The 19,112-nt window shown below is 42.6% G+C and overlaps 4 protein-coding genes across 9 annotated transcripts; 3 read left to right on the top strand and 1 right to left on the bottom strand.

Annotated features, from left to right (window-relative positions):
• The first annotated feature begins 7 nt into the window (after positions 1–7).
• LOC124210462 (histone-lysine N-methyltransferase EZH2-like) lies at positions 8–6,184 on the top strand. 5 transcript variants are annotated; one of them, XM_046608525.1, is made up of 16 exons: positions 477–826; positions 1,190–1,999; positions 2,524–2,665; positions 2,737–2,954; positions 3,018–3,409; positions 3,470–3,633; positions 3,749–3,775; positions 3,867–3,967; positions 4,025–4,226; positions 4,287–4,458; positions 4,523–4,730; positions 4,808–5,069; positions 5,135–5,305; positions 5,368–5,550; positions 5,615–5,780; positions 5,847–6,184. In XM_046608525.1, exons 2-16 carry the CDS (start codon positions 1,391–1,393, stop codon positions 5,905–5,907), a joined length of 3,078 nt encoding a protein of 1,025 aa, XP_046464481.1. In that variant the 5' UTR covers positions 477–826; positions 1,190–1,390; the 3' UTR covers positions 5,908–6,184. The 5 variants fall into 5 exon arrangements, with proteins under 5 accessions (XP_046464482.1, XP_046464481.1, XP_046464483.1 ...); XM_046608526.1 differs by having other exon boundaries at positions 8–1,993; positions 2,521–2,665; XM_046608527.1 differs by lacking the exon at positions 3,749–3,775.
• Positions 6,185–6,655: 471 nt separating this feature from the next.
• On the top strand, positions 6,656–8,972 carry LOC124210459 (endoplasmic reticulum-Golgi intermediate compartment protein 2-like). Its single transcript, XM_046608517.1, has 8 exons — positions 6,656–6,868; positions 6,932–6,974; positions 7,052–7,207; positions 7,269–7,485; positions 7,551–7,801; positions 7,864–8,038; positions 8,107–8,213; positions 8,754–8,972. Exons 1-8 carry the CDS (start codon positions 6,809–6,811, stop codon positions 8,852–8,854), a joined length of 1,110 nt encoding a protein of 369 aa, XP_046464473.1. The 5' UTR covers positions 6,656–6,808; the 3' UTR covers positions 8,855–8,972.
• Positions 8,973–9,100: 128 nt separating this feature from the next.
• Positions 9,101–18,007, top strand: LOC124210458 (serine/threonine-protein kinase SIK2-like). Its single transcript, XM_046608516.1, has 7 exons — positions 9,101–10,744; positions 12,303–12,419; positions 12,570–12,633; positions 15,492–15,607; positions 15,708–15,878; positions 16,023–16,146; positions 16,221–18,007. The coding sequence occupies exons 1-7, from the start codon at positions 10,571–10,573 to the stop codon at positions 17,435–17,437; spliced, it is 1,983 nt and encodes a 660-aa protein (XP_046464472.1). The 5' UTR covers positions 9,101–10,570; the 3' UTR covers positions 17,438–18,007.
• LOC124210460 (39S ribosomal protein L41, mitochondrial-like) lies at positions 17,926–18,834 on the bottom strand. 2 transcript variants are annotated; one of them, XM_046608520.1, is made up of 4 exons: positions 18,800–18,834; positions 18,450–18,687; positions 18,280–18,380; positions 17,926–18,218 (listed from the first exon to the last, which is right to left on the bottom strand). In XM_046608520.1, the coding sequence occupies exons 2-4, from the start codon at positions 18,622–18,624 to the stop codon at positions 18,000–18,002; spliced, it is 495 nt and encodes a 164-aa protein (XP_046464476.1). In that variant the 5' UTR covers positions 18,625–18,687; positions 18,800–18,834; the 3' UTR covers positions 17,926–17,999. The 2 variants fall into 2 exon arrangements, with proteins under 2 accessions (XP_046464476.1, XP_046464474.1); XM_046608518.1 differs by lacking the exon at positions 18,800–18,834 and having other exon boundaries at positions 18,450–18,693.
• Positions 18,835–19,112: the final 278 nt, after the last annotated feature.

Below are 19,112 nucleotides of genomic sequence, written 5' to 3'. Positions count from 1 at the left end.
AGTTTTTGTTTCATTTATTTTTATTTACAAAATGAATTCTATTATACACCCATCGTCGGTATACATTCCAACAAACGGTCAACGGTTATTTTCGAAATTTCAAAAATAAAAGTTTCAAATTTGACCGCTAGATGGCTGTCGTTGGAGCAACAACAACGATAAGGTACTTGGGTTTTCGTGACACACAAAATCAATCGCAATAAAAGGTGTTAATCGAAAGCCTCAACCAAAACAACCTTAACCCACATTGATCACTTTTGCACAACTAAATTTGTTTCCCGGTCCAAAAATCTCTCGATGGAATGGTACGAAAAAACTAGGACTCTATTGATGTACACGTAGGAGCAGCAGCACCTATTCAATGTCAAATAAAGTTATACATGTTACTATTCATTTGAAAAATTCCCCCCGATTACAAAAATAAAAACGGCACGTGTCTCGACTTTTCACCCCAGTTCCATCTGGGTAGTTAGTTACAACCAAACGGTCGTCCAGTCTGTACGGTTTAGAAAATCTTTCCTGGCCACCACCAGCTATATTATTTTTCCACTGGACTCGTGCGTTTTTGTTCAAGACCCGGTTATCTTATCTGACTAGAGAGAGTCAGTTAATAAACTACAAGCAAAAAGGCGCGGTAAAATAACTTGCAAGACGCACACAATCTACGGAGAGAGGAAATGCCAAAGGAAGGAAAACGGGCGGTGCAGCAGCAGCGGCCATTTCTCACGCTCACATCTTTGGAGAAACGCAACTCGTGTTGTTGAGAGATCCGTCTGCTGCCCAGGGTGACACGTCTACAACACACACACACCAAACGGCTGTGTGGGTAGGTTTTTGAAGGTCGTATAATAACTAACTCATTCTCCTACAACTCCCCAATTTCTCCGTATGTATCCTTTCTCTTCTTTCCACTCCTCCCCTTCCTTTTCCTTGAGGGGGTCGAAAATTACAACCCACCACCACCCGTACAACAGCAGCAGCCCAATCCCTAAGGCTTCTTTTAAAATATCTTTTCTTCCTTGGTTGGCGTGTGTATGTTGAAATGGCGTGCATAGTCGAAAAACGACTAGGGGGATAGAGTGTGTTATAAGAAACTTGTTGTCTATTCTACTTGTCGAGTTCTAATCTTGTGCCCGTCAACTTGTTGTGTTTTTTTTCGTTGCTCTTCATTTCTCCGTTTGGTCGCCAGGTTGTCGAGGTACATCGTCGAGTTGGCAAGTTTGTGAGCTGCTGCCAAGAATTTTTCAACGGCAAAAATGACAGTGTCGAAATTGTTTATTTCCTACACTTGAGCTTCACGAACAAAATTTATTTTGTTTTGTTTCAAAAAAGTGTCGGCCAAACGAAATTGTTTTGTTTTTCGTTGTTGTTGTTGTTGTTTGGCCGCATCATGGCGCCCCAAGAAGTGAAATTTATGGAGAATCGGTTGGGTGGTGTTGCACTGGTCATTGATGGATGCAAGTATCGAATCAATCGACGCTCAGGCAATACGGTTTATTGGCGGTGTTTCTATCGTTGGTGTCGGGCCAACGCCGTGGTGGAAGACGGAAAATTGAAATCGTCGTGCGGCAGTCACATTTGCTCGCAGCCGCACAACAACATCCAAAACGGCGGCGCCTCTGCCAAATCGGGACGCCACCGCCAGTCGTCGGATCATCAGCAGACGCCAACAGTCACTCAGCAGCAGACGGTTGCGGTTCATCAGCGACCGGCTACTTCTTCGTCTGTCCAGCCAGGCAGTCTCAGAGGAGCAGCTTCTCTCGCCTCAAAAATGGCCACGCGTGCAGCTCAAGGATCAACTACTCACACGTTAACACGAAATGCCAACAAGGGCAAAGTGGCACTCAGATCTCAGAAACCTCCGACCAACAATAACATGGTCATCCGAAGGAAATCCAAGGCCAATGAAGAGGATATCAAACCCACCAACGTTACAGTGCAACCGTCAACTACTACTGATTCGCCACAATGTGTTCCAGATTCGCCACCTAATAATCAGGTACGTTGATTGGAAAACGGTTTGATGTTTTGGTTGCTGATGGAATCATATTACCTATTTTTACATCATTAACGCGGGGCATTTTTTTCTTTTGGGAACAAAGAAATCCCGCGCTATTTCGTGGGAAATTTCTTTTTCACTTCCCTTTCGAAGCGGGGTTGCCATTTGAATTTTTGTTGTCAGACAAATAGTCATCCGGCTCTCGTTATTTTACGACAAAATGGTGTGATAACTAGTAATTTGGACGGAGATTGGTAATAAAGAATGTTCACCGACGATCTGTCGTTATTTCGGCCGTATATCGTTCACCGGAAAGTGGCAATGTTGTTCCAGCTGTCAACTATCTTCACGCGTGACAGTTGGGAAACAAGTGTTGACGAATCCCCCCATTTTATGTTATTTTATAATTGTTATTGATGGAAAACGTGACCACCGATACACCTGATTTTGCTATTCCCGTAACGTGATCTGGTTTCCTTAGACATCCGTTTCATACAAATTTAACATCTTGTTTATCTCCACAGAATGAAGCACCCAAGTACAAGATTTCGGCCGAATGGAAACGGCGTGTGAGATCCGAGTATATGCGAATTCGCCAGTCTCGGAGGTATAAACGAGCTGATGAGATTCGTGCTGTATGGTCCGAAAACAGAAAGAACGTTAATGGTATACATGGCATTTTCAAAGTTTGAGGTAGAACACATGTGTAATAAATCTTCCTTAATCCTTATACACAGAGAGGGTGGCTGCCAACCAAAAGAAATGGGAAGTGAGCAAAGCATTCTGGGCATGCAGCCAAGATTGGCCAGCGCACAGTCAGTGCATGAAGAAAGTCAAACCTGACCACTGCCTGGGTGTCAACACCGATCAGAAAGCAGTACCTGTTAAGATCATCAATGCAGTAGCACCTGTCCCCACCATGTATTCATGGGCTGGTCTCCAACAGAACTTTATGGTATGAAACTGAAATGTTCTTTTCCTATTGTTTTTATGGAAACTAGCATATACACATCTACAGGTGGAGGATGAAACAGTTCTACACAACATCCCTTACATGGGTGATGAAGTGTTGGACCAGGATGGTACGTTTATAGAAGAATTGATCAAGAACTACGATGGAAAAGTTCACGGAGATCGCGAAGGGGGCGTCATCGATGACGATATCTTTGTGGAACTAGTCACTGCCTTAGTCCCCTATTGTGATGAAGATGAAAGGTCTGATTTGGGTTCGAAATCCGTCAAAGCTGAGAAGCTGGACGAAGCAGCACGTGATGCCATGACAAGTATCAAAGACAAACCACCCAAGGACTCTGTCCAGCCCGTAGCGAAGGATCTACCCAACATCATTGCTTTTCAAGCAATCGCCTCTGTCTTCCTAGACAAAGGAACCCCAGAAGAATTGAGAGAAAGGTATATCCAGATAAACAAAAATACAAAGTAATGATAATAAAACAACATCTTTTCATACAGGTACATGGAATTGACGGAACGAGCTGATCCTGTCGCTCTGGGTAGCGAGTGCACTCCAAATATTGACGGCCCGAAGGCTCCCTCCGTCCAGAGGGAGCAAGCCATGCACTCATTTCACACCCTGTTTTGTCGCCGATGTTTTAAATACGACTGTTTTCTTCATCGTAAGTTTGCCTGCTTCGTTACAAGTAATATCCTTCATTAGATTTGAACGTTTCTTTACACGTTTTCTTTACTTAATTCTCACTCAACTTTCCGACGCTATCTTCTTCTCTAAAGAAACTCAAGGAGCGGTGCCTCGTCGAGGTAAATTGCTGTTTGTTTCACCACTTTTAGTTTGTCTTTTTTTTTTTAACTTGTCGTGAGAGAGAAATGACTGACCTGTTTTTAATTATAGGTCTACAATCATATCATCCTGGTCCCAACAGTCAAAAGAGAAAATGCAATGATCTCAAACTTCCCAAACAGCCTTGTGGGCCGCAATGCTACATGTACTTGGTAAGATACCGATCTTATACGTTTAACAGCAGTCTTTATTCAAATTCATTATTACAGGAAGGTCTGTTAGAGAGATTAGCACAAGCAGCGCAAGAAGGTGACGAAGCCGATGGGCAGCCTCTTAAAATCCGAAAAACGGTTTCGCTAGATTCGGGTAATGAAGCTTCATCCGAAGATAGCAACGACAGTAGCGTCAAAAATGGGAACGGGGATAACCAAAATCCGCCGGAATCTGTTAAAGACGACAAAGAAATCGAATGTAAAATTTAAAACGTGCTCTACTTGTGGCCGATGTTAACTGTTTTGTCGTTGTTTGCAGGTGCAATGGAGGTCGTCGTGGAAAGTCAGACTCCACCGGAATCTGTTGCTCCTAAAGTGAGCGAGCCCAGTAAAGATTCAACGCCACTCACGTCCAATGAAAATTCGAATAGTTCTTCGAGTTTGGTACCTGAACGCAAGAATAGCCTAAATGAAAAACCTGGACCTTCGAGGTATTACCGCATAAACAAATTCCAACTAAAGGAATATGCATTATTTGTTACACTCTACATGAAGGGAGAGCAAGTCCAATGAATCCGGTACCAGCACGCCCCTTGCGCAAGCTCCACCTGCCCATGAGTTGAATCCGTTAAAAGACATCGACCCCGACATGCAAACTGTGTGGACACCATCGGAACAAACTCTCTTCCGAGTAGTACATCCCATTTTCCTTAATAATTACTGTGCTATTGCGCAGACTATCCTCAGCAAGACTTGTAAACAGGTGGGTTGCATAGATAATTGAGTTACGAGTCATTGCTGGCAGTATAATACTTGATCGCATTTTTATTACTGTGCCAGGTGTATCGGTTTGCTCAACAAGAAGCCGCTGATCTGCCAACCCTGGAGACCGAGAAAGAAGCCACCCCACCGCGGAAGAAGAAAAAGAAACTACGACTCTGGTCCGTTCACTGCCGAAAGATCCAGCTAAAAAAAGATGCCTCATCGAATCACGTTCATAATTTTACGCCTTGCGATCACCCTGGCCAGCCTTGTGATTCCACCTGCCCTTGCGTTAATGCGCAAAATTTTTGTGAGAAATTCTGTCAGTGCAGTTCCGACTGTAAGTTTAAACATCTCTATTATCTATTAACGGTTTAATGACTAAGTACTAAATTTCTCTATCAGGTCAAAATCGATTTCCTGGTTGTCGATGCAAAGCTCAATGCAATACCAAACAGTGCCCCTGTTTCTTGGCCGTTCGCGAATGCGATCCTGATTTATGTGGGACATGCGGTGCGGATCATCATGATGTTTCCAAAATCACTTGCAAGAATGTCAGCGTTCAACGTGGATTACGTACGTCTGATCTAAGTGATTTAAATCGTTTTATTCTAAATCTGTGCTGTTGTGGTTTACAGGCAAGCATCTGCTTATGGCCCCTTCCGATGTTGCCGGTTGGGGAATATTTTTGAAAGAAACAGTACAGAAGAATGAATTCATTTCCGAATACTGTGGTGAAATAATCTCCCAGGACGAGGCTGATAGACGAGGAAAAGTTTACGACAAATATATGTGCTCCTTTTTGTTCAATCTTAACAATGGTGCGTAAGCTTCTGATGCCTCAATCTCTCGACCTTCACACTCATTTTGCTTGTCTCGTTTCAGACTTTGTGGTTGACGCCACCAGAAAGGGTAACAAGATTCGCTTTGCTAATCATTCGATCAACCCAAACTGTTATGCCAAAGTCATGATGGTGAACGGTGACCACAGAATCGGTATATTCGCTAAAAGGTTTATTCACTCTGGCGAAGAGCTGTTCTTTGATTACAGGTTAGAATTGCTTTGTTCATCAATAAGAATACGTGGTCTAAAACAATTTGTTTTCCTCGTTTTTAGATACGGCCCAACAGAGCAACTGAAATTTGTTGGCATTGAAAGAGAAGGGGAATTCCTGTAGAAATGTTGTTCGAGCAGTGCGTGGTTCTAAGCCTTTACGTGGTTCATCAGGTCCAGTACATTTTAGCTTATGAATAAAAAGGACCGCGACTAGATTAATTATAACTCTTTTTGTGCTTTTGTAAATCGTGGTGTTATATCATGCCTGTGTAATGTAGTGATTCGATTTTATCGTAAATAAGTTTAAAGTGAAGATTTCTTTTTCACGTTACTCGCGGCCGGTGCTTTAATCACCGACGAGCACTCTGGTTAATAAAAATAAACTATGTTCATAATCATTGTATTGATTTCCGAATTGTTTTTATTGGGTTGACACGAATTGACTAAGTCATTTTGTTGCGAGTTTGAAGAATTTTATTCTACGTTTCTGTTCGTATTATTTAATACCGTAGATCACATTTATCCCACCCTTCAAAATTATTATCAGTTGATAATTCCTCAAACGTAATAGAGCAGTTCCATTTTAGGCATTAAGTTAAGTTTATTTTTTACCCCAAATTTCATGGAAATATATGGTCGAATTATTAGTCAGCTCAAAAGCTGACGAGCTAGCTCGAAAGCTATCACTTTATGTCTTTATTCACTTATTTTCTGGGTAGTCCCGACTTCCGGAAAGAAATTTGAAGACAATGGTCGATTGCTACGCTAGATGGTTCTGGGGGGGGGGGGGCGCACTATAGACATCTAGTGAATGGCAACAGAAATTTAAACTCAAAACCGACTACCGGTGTGTTGATTATCCTCTGAATGTCTCTTATCGAGTATCGAGAACACAAATATTGAAACATATGTGTTCTACTCGGTTTAGTGTTTCTGTATCGTCCAGATATTCTGTGATGAAATTTACTAGATAAAAAAATTATTATAATTATTATACTCACTGATACATCACTTATTTTAAAATGCACCGACGAAGAAAAGACAAAATAAAGGCAGTAATCGAACTCGATGCATTCCCTAAGGTTGTTGACAAAAAGTTTGGCTAATCTTAAATCAGGTTTAAGTAATAATTTTATGAATATTAGGTTCCTGACACCTACAAGGAAAAAACCACATCAGGTGGAACCAGTATGTTGTCAACTTTGTACATTTTTATTTTAAATATTTTCTGATTTGTGTTTTCTTCTGTTTTGTGTTTTATTTAGTTTCCCTCATATGCATTTTCATCATCCTGTACTTGGTTTTTTCTGAAGTTAACGACTTTATACATTCCGGGGTGAAGTTTCATTTTGTTCCCGATGATGATCTTGACACCAGGATGGATTTAAATGTCGACATGACAGTAGCAATGCCTTGCAGATGTAAGATAAATTATTTTGTTTTCCCATGTTTAACTTTACTAAGGAATCTTCTTGTTATTAGATATTGGAGCAGATGTTTTAGATTCTACAGGGCAAAGTGTTGTTAGTTTTGGTCATCTCACAGAAGAAAATACCTGGTTCGAGTTAAGCCCCAGACAGAGGAACCATTTCGAGGCTGCTCAAAGGCTCAACAGCATTCTCAGAGATAAACCTCATGGGATCCAACAGCTGTTATGGAAATCTGGCTACCAAAATCTTTTTGGAGAAATGCCATCAAGGTTTGCAATTGAAAAGTTTCTGTTGGGTTGATGTTAAATTTCATAAACATTTTCTTAAAATGCAGAGAATTCGTGCCGAGCCAACCCTCTGACGCATGCCGGTTACACGGTACGCTACAGCTGACAAAGGTGGCTGGTAATTTTCACATAACAGCCGGTAAAGTTCTGCCTTTACCAATGCGCGCGCACGCCCACTTATCTCCAATGATGGACGACGAGCGATTTAATTATTCACACAGGATTGATAAATTTTCATTCGGACACAGTTCGACGTTAATACAGCCTCTTGAGGGTGATGAAGTCATCACCGACAAAGGTTTGGTTATTTTGCCGATTTTAAATGAATTCATTAAGACTCATATTCAATAATATATGCAGGAGCTATGTTATTCCAATATTTTGTTACCGCCGTGCCAACGGAAATCGAATCACTTGTTTCCGCTTCATCCGGAATTCATGGCTCAATGAAGACGTGGCAATATTCAGTTCGAAACCAATCGAGAATCATTGGCCATCAAAAAGGATCTCATGGGATTCCAGGGATTTATTTCAAGTAAAAAGATAAACGAAATCAATCTTCAACGACTGGGCTAAATAATGACTCTTGGATCATTTCATCAGATACGATGTGGCTCCACTAAGAGTCCGAGTTGTTCCAGACGCACCGCCTCTCTTGCGCTTTGTTCTCCGCCTTTGTGCCATCGTAGGAGGCGTGTATACGTCAGCAGGTAAACAAGCTCACGCTTTTACTCCCCTTTCAGTATGTCTTTGATGGCGAGAGATGACGAGCCAACTGAATTTGAAGAAGGGCCGTGCAGCAAGGTTCTTCGTTGCGCTCCTCGGTGGGCAACTATCCAAACTTGAGCCGTCTCGAAACGTACTGTGTATTCTTTGTTGCATTGACGTCAGAACGCCAATACGACTGATTGGTCAACGGGTTGCCTGCGCGTCACGACGCGTTTGACACACCAATAAAACTGTGCATGGGCTCCCTTTGTCGAAGACTTAATCGAAGATGCGTTGCGCTCTTTCGGTTCTTACACGTCAGCTCCTCGCCATGATGAAAAGCACGGCTCCCACTCGAAATCTGTCTCACGCACACACTCACCAGTACTCACATAAAGGGAGAATTTCTTGGGTCTCATCATTTCCCGCCCACTTTGCCCGTATCTATTCCACACCAGATCGATACACAGTCAGAAGAAATGAAAGGGCGGCGTTTTTTTAATCTCTTATTTTCGTCTTATTTTTCGTGCTCGTTTTTCTAGGTATTGTCCACAAGGTTATTCAAGGTGTTTACTGGTTGATTCGTTCCTGTTATGCTACTTGCAGTGGACGGGCTCAGAGCTACACTCAGGTTTCGTCATGATCTGCTTACACCTTGGAAGTCATCATCTATCAATATGTCTGTCCGTAACATTATGAAATATTCAGTCGCGTTATCTTTTTCTATGACCTACAGCATATACAGTTTGTATAAATTTTTACTTTACGTTGCACTCTGCAGGTTCACAAACATATTGAATAGGTAATTGCCTTTGCGTTTCACATATTTCGAATAAGGAAAATCGGTATGGGTTATGTAGGAGCTGACACACGTCGCAGAGTGGGCCAAAGGCGATATGAATCCTTTTCTTAGTGTTACGAGCGATTGCATATCCAACGAAAGACATGACGGATCGATGGCCAGCTGCTTTTCCTTTTGATTGGTGCGAAGAAATGAGTCGGGAGTAGTTCGTCGACAACATAGACCGACTTGCCAACTAATAAAAGAATGCTGCGCGCTCGAAGTTAATCGAATGTGATGGATGTGAGAGCTATAGGTAGAGTGTGGGTCCTCCGTTCAAAGCCGATTAGAACCATGTCGTTAGAACATCTTAGCTATACCTTTCCTTTTCCTCTACTTCCAATGGTTTTCTAGAGTAAATAGTCGATGGCGTTTTATAATATCGATGGGAACGGATGGGAGAAAACAGCCACAGTGGAAGGGAATGGCGTACATATCCAATCGATAAAAGCCGCAGCGGAGACGGTAACCGACGTCACGCGATTGACGTCATTGCTGACGCAAGCTCCCTTCCTCCCACTTCCACCCTCCCTTTTCGGTTTTCTTCTCTTCACAACAGGAGAGGAGGAGCATTCGTCTCTTCCACCATCCACCTGCCTTTTGGTGGGATGTCAACTCACAAATATCCCCGCTTCTCCTTTCTCGCTCCTGGCTCGCGGAAGCAAAGTCTAGAAAACACAGTCGACGCCTGTCAGTCGTCTTGAAAACATTGCCTCGCACAAGCCTGTCTGACATTCTCTTTGCCACCGTCTGTTGTTCTGTGACTTCCCGAGCGCGACCTGTCGGCTCATAATCTCTCGTCGTCGTCTTCGGGGGTTTCTTTTTTTTTCTTCTTCTCCCTTTCGAATTTTGGCGCCTTCTTTTCGAACGAACCGTGTAGTGCGCTTGTTTGTGTACGTGTGCCAGGAATGAAAAGGATCGTTCAGTCTGCACAGGCGATCATTGGATTCAGATGGAAGTTGAAGCAATTGTAGGAGCTGTTTACCATCATTTGGGGCCGATCGCTATCGCCTGCTATTGTTTTAATCCGACAGCGGAAAGTGTGGTTGACTTGCGGCCACTGGCCGCGATCGTCTCGCCTCTGTTTTCGTATTCATTTTCGTGACGGTTTTGTTCCATTTCTTTTCAAGAGTCCAGTGCTTCTAGCCTTTGCTCCAAACACATTGCTTGGCAACGGATCTCATTAGTGCATAGCGACTACAACGACTAGCCAAATACCTCGACAACAACAGCCCCGTAGCTTCCAACAAAAATATTGCGAAGAAAACGAAAAACAAGAAAACTGAAAGAAGAAGTAAAAATAAAAAAAACGAGGGGAAACTGCGACGAATGAGCCACAGAATCCACTTTCTAGTCTACAGGGACCAAGCGCTTGGAATGAGCTGACTGAAATTGTAGGTCTTGCACTGAGCTCTGCTGCAACAGATTGCAGGCAACACACATTCTACGGGTTCAATAGGCGTGTCTGGTCATATTGGTGACCTGATCTACTCGAACTTCGATGAAGGACGTATTAAGATGGTGAAGATGGAACAAGTAGGTAGATGTGGTAGCAATGGAAGCGACGGAGGAAGCGCGACCGGCAACAAAACAAATCATATCCGAGTGGGTTTCTACGACATCGAACGAACTATTGGACGAGGAAATTTCGCTGTTGTCAAACTGGCTAAGCATCGCATCACCAAAACAGAGGTAAGTCAAAGTGGACTCAGTTAGTAATCGATCGACGTGTTTTCCTAAGTCCTCACCCACTTTCCATGCGTTAGCAATGTTGTCCTACACTTTGGATAATATTTACGAATCAGAGACTGAAATGTTTTAAAGAAATGAAGTTAAAGCTGTTGTCATTTTCCCTGGAACTGGATACGTAGTTTATAGGACAAGTGCAATCTGCAAAAACACTATAGTATCTATCAACATCTTCAGAAACCAACCTAGTGGATGTAACAAATCGTTCTTGATGTATCGATGCGCAAGTCTCGTATAGATTTCAACCATGAGTTTCTGTAGGACTGTTTTACTTCCAAGTGGGTTGCTGAGGTGCACCATGGATATGACATTTGTTATTTTTACCTACACGGCTACATCTCTTGCGACATTTATTTTTATCTTTTTCCAAACTTTTTATTTCTGTTTTCCTTCTATTGGCTTTCCAGAATGTCCTTATGTCAATTTCCCCTAAATCACTTTTAATCAATTTTGTTCAGACTGGGAACCATTTAAATTTACTCTAGCTCGTAGTATTGCTTTGGTTGGCACCAATCACAAAATCTCACGAGGCGTGCAATCGAATGCATGTAGTACAACTATCGAGATTGATCTTTTTTTCTCAGGTTGGTTCAGGGAGACTGGGCAAGTTCAACACTATTACGACTCCTTTCAATAAGTTTCTCTCCATCTTAAGGTCGCACGTTCTTTGCGAACTGTCTTTCTTCGCTTGCATTTCCTTTGTTCCCTTTTTCTGTTTTTTAGTTTTGTTTAGTATAACGCGAACATGTCAGCTGAATGTTTCAAAATCGATAAAGTGACGAATGGCGGCTAGTTCGATCAGTTCGACCAGTTCCTGATAATAACCATAGAAAACTGAGATAATCTTTTTTTTTTATTTTTTTATTGGTAGCTATTGGACATTCTCCGAAGAGTTCGAATCAAATAGTATAGCGAATCTACAGTATTTCCTAAAAATTTCACCATCTCGATCAATTTGCTTGGGATGCCAATAAATCGATAAGAAGTTGAGCGGTAAAAGTCTCCTCGTATTGAAACCGAGAGCAGTTTTGAAAGGTCATCTCACAATTCTGATCAACCAAGTTCTAATGTAACCAGCATTATGCTGACGTCAAAAGAACAATGGTGGTAAACTATAACAAACTTCACACGGTACACGGACCCAAAAAAGTGTAATGACCTTTTCCTAAAATTCAATAGTTCATTGTAACTGTTTTCAAAGAAACACGAAAGAAAAAAATACCTACCGGAAGAAAAACTTGCCGTTGCCAAAATAGTCTAAAAAAAATCTTGAACGTTATTCTGCCAGGAATCAAAATAAAATATATAAATATAAAAAAGAAGCCAGCAAGTTTTTATTGTCTGGTGTGTATGACGAGGCACGGCGCCGCTTTTATGGGCTCGCTCACACAGAACGCGACTGTGACGCTATTGGCACTTTTTAGTGAAAACATCCGAGAGACATCATGATTGCGAACAGCTTGTTTTATACCCATTTGATTGCATGTTTAAATGTTTATAGGTGGCGATCAAGATTGTGGACAAGAGCCAATTGGACGAAAGCAACCTGCGTAAACTCTACCGTGAAGTCCAAATATTGAAAATGCTCCGACACGACAACATCATCCGCCTTTACCAGGTAATTTTTCCGCTCGCGGAGAACATAAAAATCCAATTGCCGCGTTCTTATCCTCACTCCATTGATAGTATAGAAAATCCAATAAAACATGACAACGGACACGCGTGATGAACCTTATTATTGATGTATTTTCTTTTTGGTTTAACATAGGTGATGGAGACGAATGATATGCTTTACCTGGTTTCCGAATACGCCAGACAGGGGGAAATATTCGGTAAGTCTTAAAAAATAATGCATTTAGGCTTCTATACTATGCGTGCGTGTTTATTTTCCCCGTGTGATTTTCTTCGTTATGTAACGTCCCGTCCCTAATGAAATGAGAAGATCGTGTCCGGGTCCGTCACGTCCGTCGTTTATTATCCACTAAAAACGATACTTTTTCAAGTTAGACCAATACCGATAGTTATAGTAGTTGATCTGCTTTTAATGATTAATGAATGTAATGCCACCGTCCGATAGATGTGGATGACGTTTGCGAAAAACCATTCTCCGACAGACTAAAGTTTGATTAATAACATTTCTGGGAAACTGATTTATTGCCGCGTTCGGGTGAACTGACGGGACTTCGATTGTCCCCTTTTGTGCGATTCTTTATTTGCCCATTATTATGGAGATTTCTGTTGTGTGAAAAAAAAAAAACAAGCAAAGAAAAAGGTCAAGGCACTCACGTCAGTGGTAGCCGAATGACGTCAAACGTTCCTCATGATTGTCCCGAATTTTCTGTTTGGAACTGATTGTTAAAAGGGACACGGCGCCCCAAAGTGGATAACCCAGTACCGTGATAACCCACTTATTGATCTGTTGACTTGACGAATTTGGACATTTTTCTTTTCCTGTGCTCTTTCCCCCTTTTTGAGGTTGTCACTTAAATAAGTACAGCAGTGACGTCGTTTAAATATGAGACCCGCGAGTTAAACTGACCTGACGAACACAGCATCGATTGAAACAACAACAGTTGAGTCCCCTCGTCCCATATACGTACCGGACAAATCTCCCATGTTTTTTCCTCGTCCTGCACGGGGAAGAGATTATTCTAATTGGACAGCGTCGCAGGATTTCTGACGTTGTGATACGCATCGCTACTTGGAGCAAGGAATGGATGAGGAATCCTTTGAAAGCGGAACTTTTGAATGACGTCAAACGAACACGTCAAACTTTGTTGGAGACGGTTTTAGAGCTCCCTGGCGTGTGTTGTGTCCCCAGTGCCTGATTCTTCTTGACCTCCTCGAATCTGAATCCATCCGTCGACTCAGTCGTAATCTCATATTGACATATTGTGCAACGAGGAAACGGAATTTGAGCCAGATTGCTGGATGCACGGCGGCGGTGCGGAGAGGCCGCGGTATAGAAAATCCAGTAAAGAGAGAAAGTCTGGATCCACCATGATGGATTTGAAGAGTGATTCAAAGCGGCCTTTGAACTATAAGACTGAATCTTTCATGAATTGATTTCGATCGACCTGAGGGAGAGACTTGAATCGCCGGGGCGGGAGTTGTAAATCACGATGCGAAACTTTTTTTGCTTGACGCTCCAATCTCCAGCTCGCTAGGATCTGGTGAGTGTGTATTCGGTGACATCGATCCGAACGTATTCTCCTGTCGTGAGTTGGATGCCTCCTACATGGAGTCCTTCCCACTCCACTGTGCCAGACATCCATAAATAAACGAGCCCTCGTTCCCTCGATTCGAAAACAAACATAACCATCCGGCGCAACGAGTGCGCCGCAGATGCGGACTGAATCGAATAAGAATCTACGCCAAAGACATGCCATATTATTATGCAGGAGATTCGTCACAATAGAGAATAATGGCTGTTGTTGACACAACTCTTTGAAATGTCAAAGCCTCATAAGAAATAGCAAATCTAATCAGCCGCACCGTCAAACTGTTCAATGGAAAGTGGAGCCAAACAGCGGCAGCAGATGAAAATGGCAAAAGTGATCATGACAGCCCTTTTTTCCAGGGTTTAGACATTGTTTTCTATTTGTTGTTTTTCTTATTTGCCATTTGCATTTACTTCTGAATGGTAGCCAGCACCTTTCCCTCTCAGTCTACAGTATTCCATTTGGCGTTTTTTAAAAGAAAGTGTTTCCTCCAATTCCCGTCTGTCCGCTTTAGCTTCTTATACTCTTAGCTGCCTGCGTTCCTCTCGTAATGAAACGGGGGGAAAAATTTTAGAAATAGACTCGCACACAAAAAGAGGCGAAATGAAAATACCAAACAGAGCCTTAGTGTAAAGGGATGTGTGTAGAGTGGGTTTCTTGGACGTTGTTCACGTTGAAGAGAGACTGCTGGGACGTGAGCACGTGACGTTTGACGTCATTAGCAGAGTAACGAGGCCCCCTTCGCTTCGATCATGAGCTGAGAATAGAGCTAGATAGATTTGACTTTTTCTCTCTCTATTTCTTATCTCATGGCATTTAACATTTTGGGCTTATTCGACACTTCCCCCGACCACTTATTCTAGTTGCGATTCTTTTTATTCCTTTTTTTTTTTTCACTTTTTAAAACCAATGGAAACGGGGTTTGCCATCCGTGACCGCCACCACACTCGAGTGCTGGATTTGATAAGGGTAAAGTCGTTGCATACCATAATACTAGTTGGGTCTGAACTTAGGCTGCAGAGCTGTAGGCGGGAGATAAAGGTCAGCCCCCCTTCAAGTTGTTTTACGTCATTGTACCAGAGTATGACGACGTCGCCGTCGGAAAACCCACCCTTACGAATAAGGCCACGAAAAGGTCAAAGACTAACTATATCACGTTATGACCAGCCAGTCTTTTGTGGGGTGTTTGTTAGAGCGCTACCGACATGTCTAGCCCAGACTAACTGTATACGGGCTTCAACCAACGTCATCCGCCCTCCTATTCGAGTGTATGTCTATTGACCAAAGATTTTATGCGTGGGCGATGCCGGATTCTCCTCCCGGACGGATGGATCTTTTCTCTTTTGATGATTCCCCCTTCGTACGTCAATGCAGCTGTTGTCATATTCTGAGGGACGTCATCATCGATGGCGCTTTGTTGAACTTTTGGCTTGACTGGATTCTATTTTTGGTGTGATTTCGTGCAATAGAATATATTGCGCGGCAAGGGCGAATGTCGGAAACCGTGGCGCGACGCAAATTCTGGCAGATCATTTCGGCTGTTGAATATTGCCACCAGCGGCGCATCGTACACAGAGATTTAAAAGTATGTCATTCGCTACTTTACTTTTGTTTGTTTTTTCCAATTGTTTAGAGTGGGGAAGATTTCTTCTATCTCTCTTTTTGTATTTATTTATTTTTTAAAGGCCGAGAACTTGTTGCTAGACGCACAGGGTAATGTCAAGATCGCCGACTTTGGGTTCAGCAATTTTTGGTCTTCAGAACATCATTTGGACACTTGGTGCGGATCGCCTCCCTACGCTGCTCCCGAAGTCTTCCTCGGTCAGAAATACACCGGTCCCGAAGTTGACATCTGGGTATGTAGTTCACTCAATTGAGCTTTTATGACATTTGTCATCCACATCGATCGCCGCCTTCTTATCCTTTTAAGTTTTTCCACTCCGAGCTTACAACTTATAATTGATTTTTGTTTGTTTTGTTGTCTTTGCCGGATTATTCAGAGCTTGGGCGTGGTGCTTTATGTTCTAGTCTGTGGAGCCTTGCCGTTCGACGGCGCCACTTTACAAGCGCTCCGCGATCGGGTCCTGTCTGGTCGATTCCGCATTCCCTATTTCCTCTCAGCAGGTGAGCCATCCATTATTGTCCCCTCGATGAATTTCATGAATGATTCAATAATGACTCAATTATTCAATGTATAGATTGTGAGTCGCTTATCCGGAAAATGCTGGTTGTCGATCCTGTCAAGCGCTGTGGTCTCCAGCAAGTCAAAAGGCATCGCTGGATGCTAATAGAAGCTCCAGCCATTCAGGAGGAGTCGGTGATCATGGAAGGTGCGACCGGAAATGAACCGGACGAAGCCGTCAACGAACAAATCTTGCGATTAATGCAATCCCTTGGCGTCGATCCGGTGAAAACGAAAGAGTCGGTACTTCACCAACGATACGATCACCACGCCGCCATCTATTATCTGCTGCTGGAACGGCGGATTCACTTGTCGGCGACGGGAGAGCTACCACAGTCATCCCAATCCAAACAAAGAAGATCAATCGTTGAGACGACAGCTACGGCGCCGGACCAGCCTGTTCTACCCGTTGCTGGTGCCAGCCGGCGCCCGCCCTTGTGGACGCACAGTCCACCTCTTCGGGATTCGGCGTGTGGCGACAGCGTCGATTCGGAACGAGGATCCGTAGGGGGATCACTGCTTTCACCATTGATGGAATCAACTCCACCCATCTCAGTCAAGACAGTCAAAAGCAACACCTATTCCGTTGATGAAGGAGTCGAGGATTGGTCTGAATCGGGCCAATCTCCCATGGGTAGCGCAGGTTCTACTTTTGAAACTCTAATCGGGGATGGATTGGCGGTTGAATCTCATCAACAGCCCAACGAACAGCAGCAGCAGCAAAGGCTTCAAGGTCTAGAGCTCCCTGCTTTATTTCATGAAGGGCGGCGAGCATCGGACGGACTAATGTGTCAACAAGCGGGAGCCGTGCAAATGCCTGCCAGCCCACGGCGAACAACTGCGCCGGAAGGGTCGTCTAGCGGAGGTGGTGTAATCATGCTCTCAGAGACTCACCGGGAGCATAAGGCTCTTTGTCTGCAGTTCAGTCGAGACGAAGGATCAAAACTGATTCATAAGCAGCAGCAACAGCAGACACAGCAACGGGCTAGACCAGTATTGCGCCAAGTCTCCTACAAATTAGCCCAGCAACAGCCAGTGCAACTGGGCACACCCGTTTCGGCTCAATGTCATCCTATAGCCGAAGCCGAAGGTAGTTTGGAAGTCTCTCCCGATCATGATCCGGATGATCCTAAAATGACGGCTATGATGATGAAAACCACCTCCGAGTTGGATGAATGGTGCCGATTGCCGTCATCCCTTGCGGCCTGCGATCTAAGCCCCACGCCACCGTAAATAATAAATATATTCATAGCAAAAGGGAAACAGAAAATCCAGGAAGGATTTTGTGTACACTGTACCTCTCCCCGAATCATAAATTTAATTAACTAGGCGAACAATCACATCATTATGCAACCAGAGTTGTGTAAAGGGAAAAAAAAAGAACTATCCTTTGTTATTCCAGCATCTCAAGTGTGAATCATCTTCCCTTACCCAATTCATAGTTATATCATTTGTCTGGTAGATACGATTCGTCCAAGATATGGAAACAATGAAAGACACTCATAATGGCGAGATGATAATGTGGTGTCGATGCACCTTTTTACCAAGAATTGCAATGCTGTTATACTGACGATACATGAACTAAGTCACAACCTAGTCAAGCAATAACCTTCGACAAGTCCTTTCCTATATCAAATGTGTTAGCGACGAACCCTCTCCCATAATATCACATATATTATATAACATGAATGTTGTCAACACCCTCTATCAAAAAGATATGGTTGGATATCTATGTTGCTCTATGTATTCAAACTGATCCACAAGTGAAAAATTAATGAGAAATAAAGACATTTATTCATACAATGTCACTTCTAATTGATGAAACTTTTTCTTTTGCTTCTTCAGGTGTGAGTCTCTCTGCAGCACTGGGTTCTAAAGACTGGTTGTCTGGTCCCAGCTTTCCCGCTTTAAAGTCTTCAGTTATTTTCTTCACATAAACTGCACCAAACAATTCTTCTGGAGTTAGAGGTGGTTGCACAATGTCACTCGTACGGTATGATACATAGGGCTTCAGCTGAAACAGGAAAATATGTATCAATTTGATAAATCAATTACTTTATGGCAACTATTTCTACCTTGAAGCCAGTCAAGTCAGGAACAATGATTTCGGGAATCAATTCTTTGATTTCCACAAAAGCAGACCCATTTTTGTATCCAATGGGTCTGACTCCATAAGCTGTAAGATATGATAAATTGTAAACCTACTGTGTCTTATTAAATGCTTTAGTTAACGATTTGGGCCTACTGTGAATCGGGACATCTGGATGAGGATTTTTTGCCTGTTTTGCTTTAAAATCCCTCGTTCCGCGTTTGTTGTAGATAGGAAATTTCTTAAAGTTGCGTTTTCCACAAGCGCAAGCTGTAGTTGAAATACCACGAACAAACTGCTTTCCGAATGCTGTAAGCATGTTTAACTCCATAATAATTTCACGTTTTTACGGGATTCGGTGTTTCAGTAAAGCCGCAAACAAAACAAAGCTCGTCTGCTAAGACAGAAATTCCCGATCTTATTTTAAGTTTAAAAATTCTTTTAACTTAAACTTAGTAAAACATAAAAAAATTTTAAGGAAGAAATAAAATTTAATATATAGTTACACGGTGAAATAAATAACAATCAAAATACTTATTTCATTTTCATCTAAGCAGGTTTCTAGTTTTTCGCTTGACTCGTTTGGGGCGGTTAAGTCGGAGAAAAATAGATAGGACAGGAATGGTCATGTCAAGATTTTACGCCACCTAACGATGAAAGGCGACATTTTACGATGAAATGCCAAAAGATGAAAGATCCTGTTTGTGACCGTAAATAAAGATTTTTCATATGTGAAAAATTTGAATTCGGTCTTTTTTTTAAATATTAAAATGTGTACCATTGGTCCACAACCCCTCAAAATAGTTTATAATCGACGAC

Source organism: Daphnia pulex, chromosome 2 (assembly GCF_021134715.1).
Source record: "Daphnia pulex isolate KAP4 chromosome 2, ASM2113471v1".
Classification (NCBI taxonomy): domain Eukaryota; kingdom Metazoa; phylum Arthropoda; class Branchiopoda; order Diplostraca; family Daphniidae; genus Daphnia; species Daphnia pulex.
Note: the sequence above shows the minus strand (reverse complement) of the source record. Positions and strands in the feature narration are given on the sequence as shown.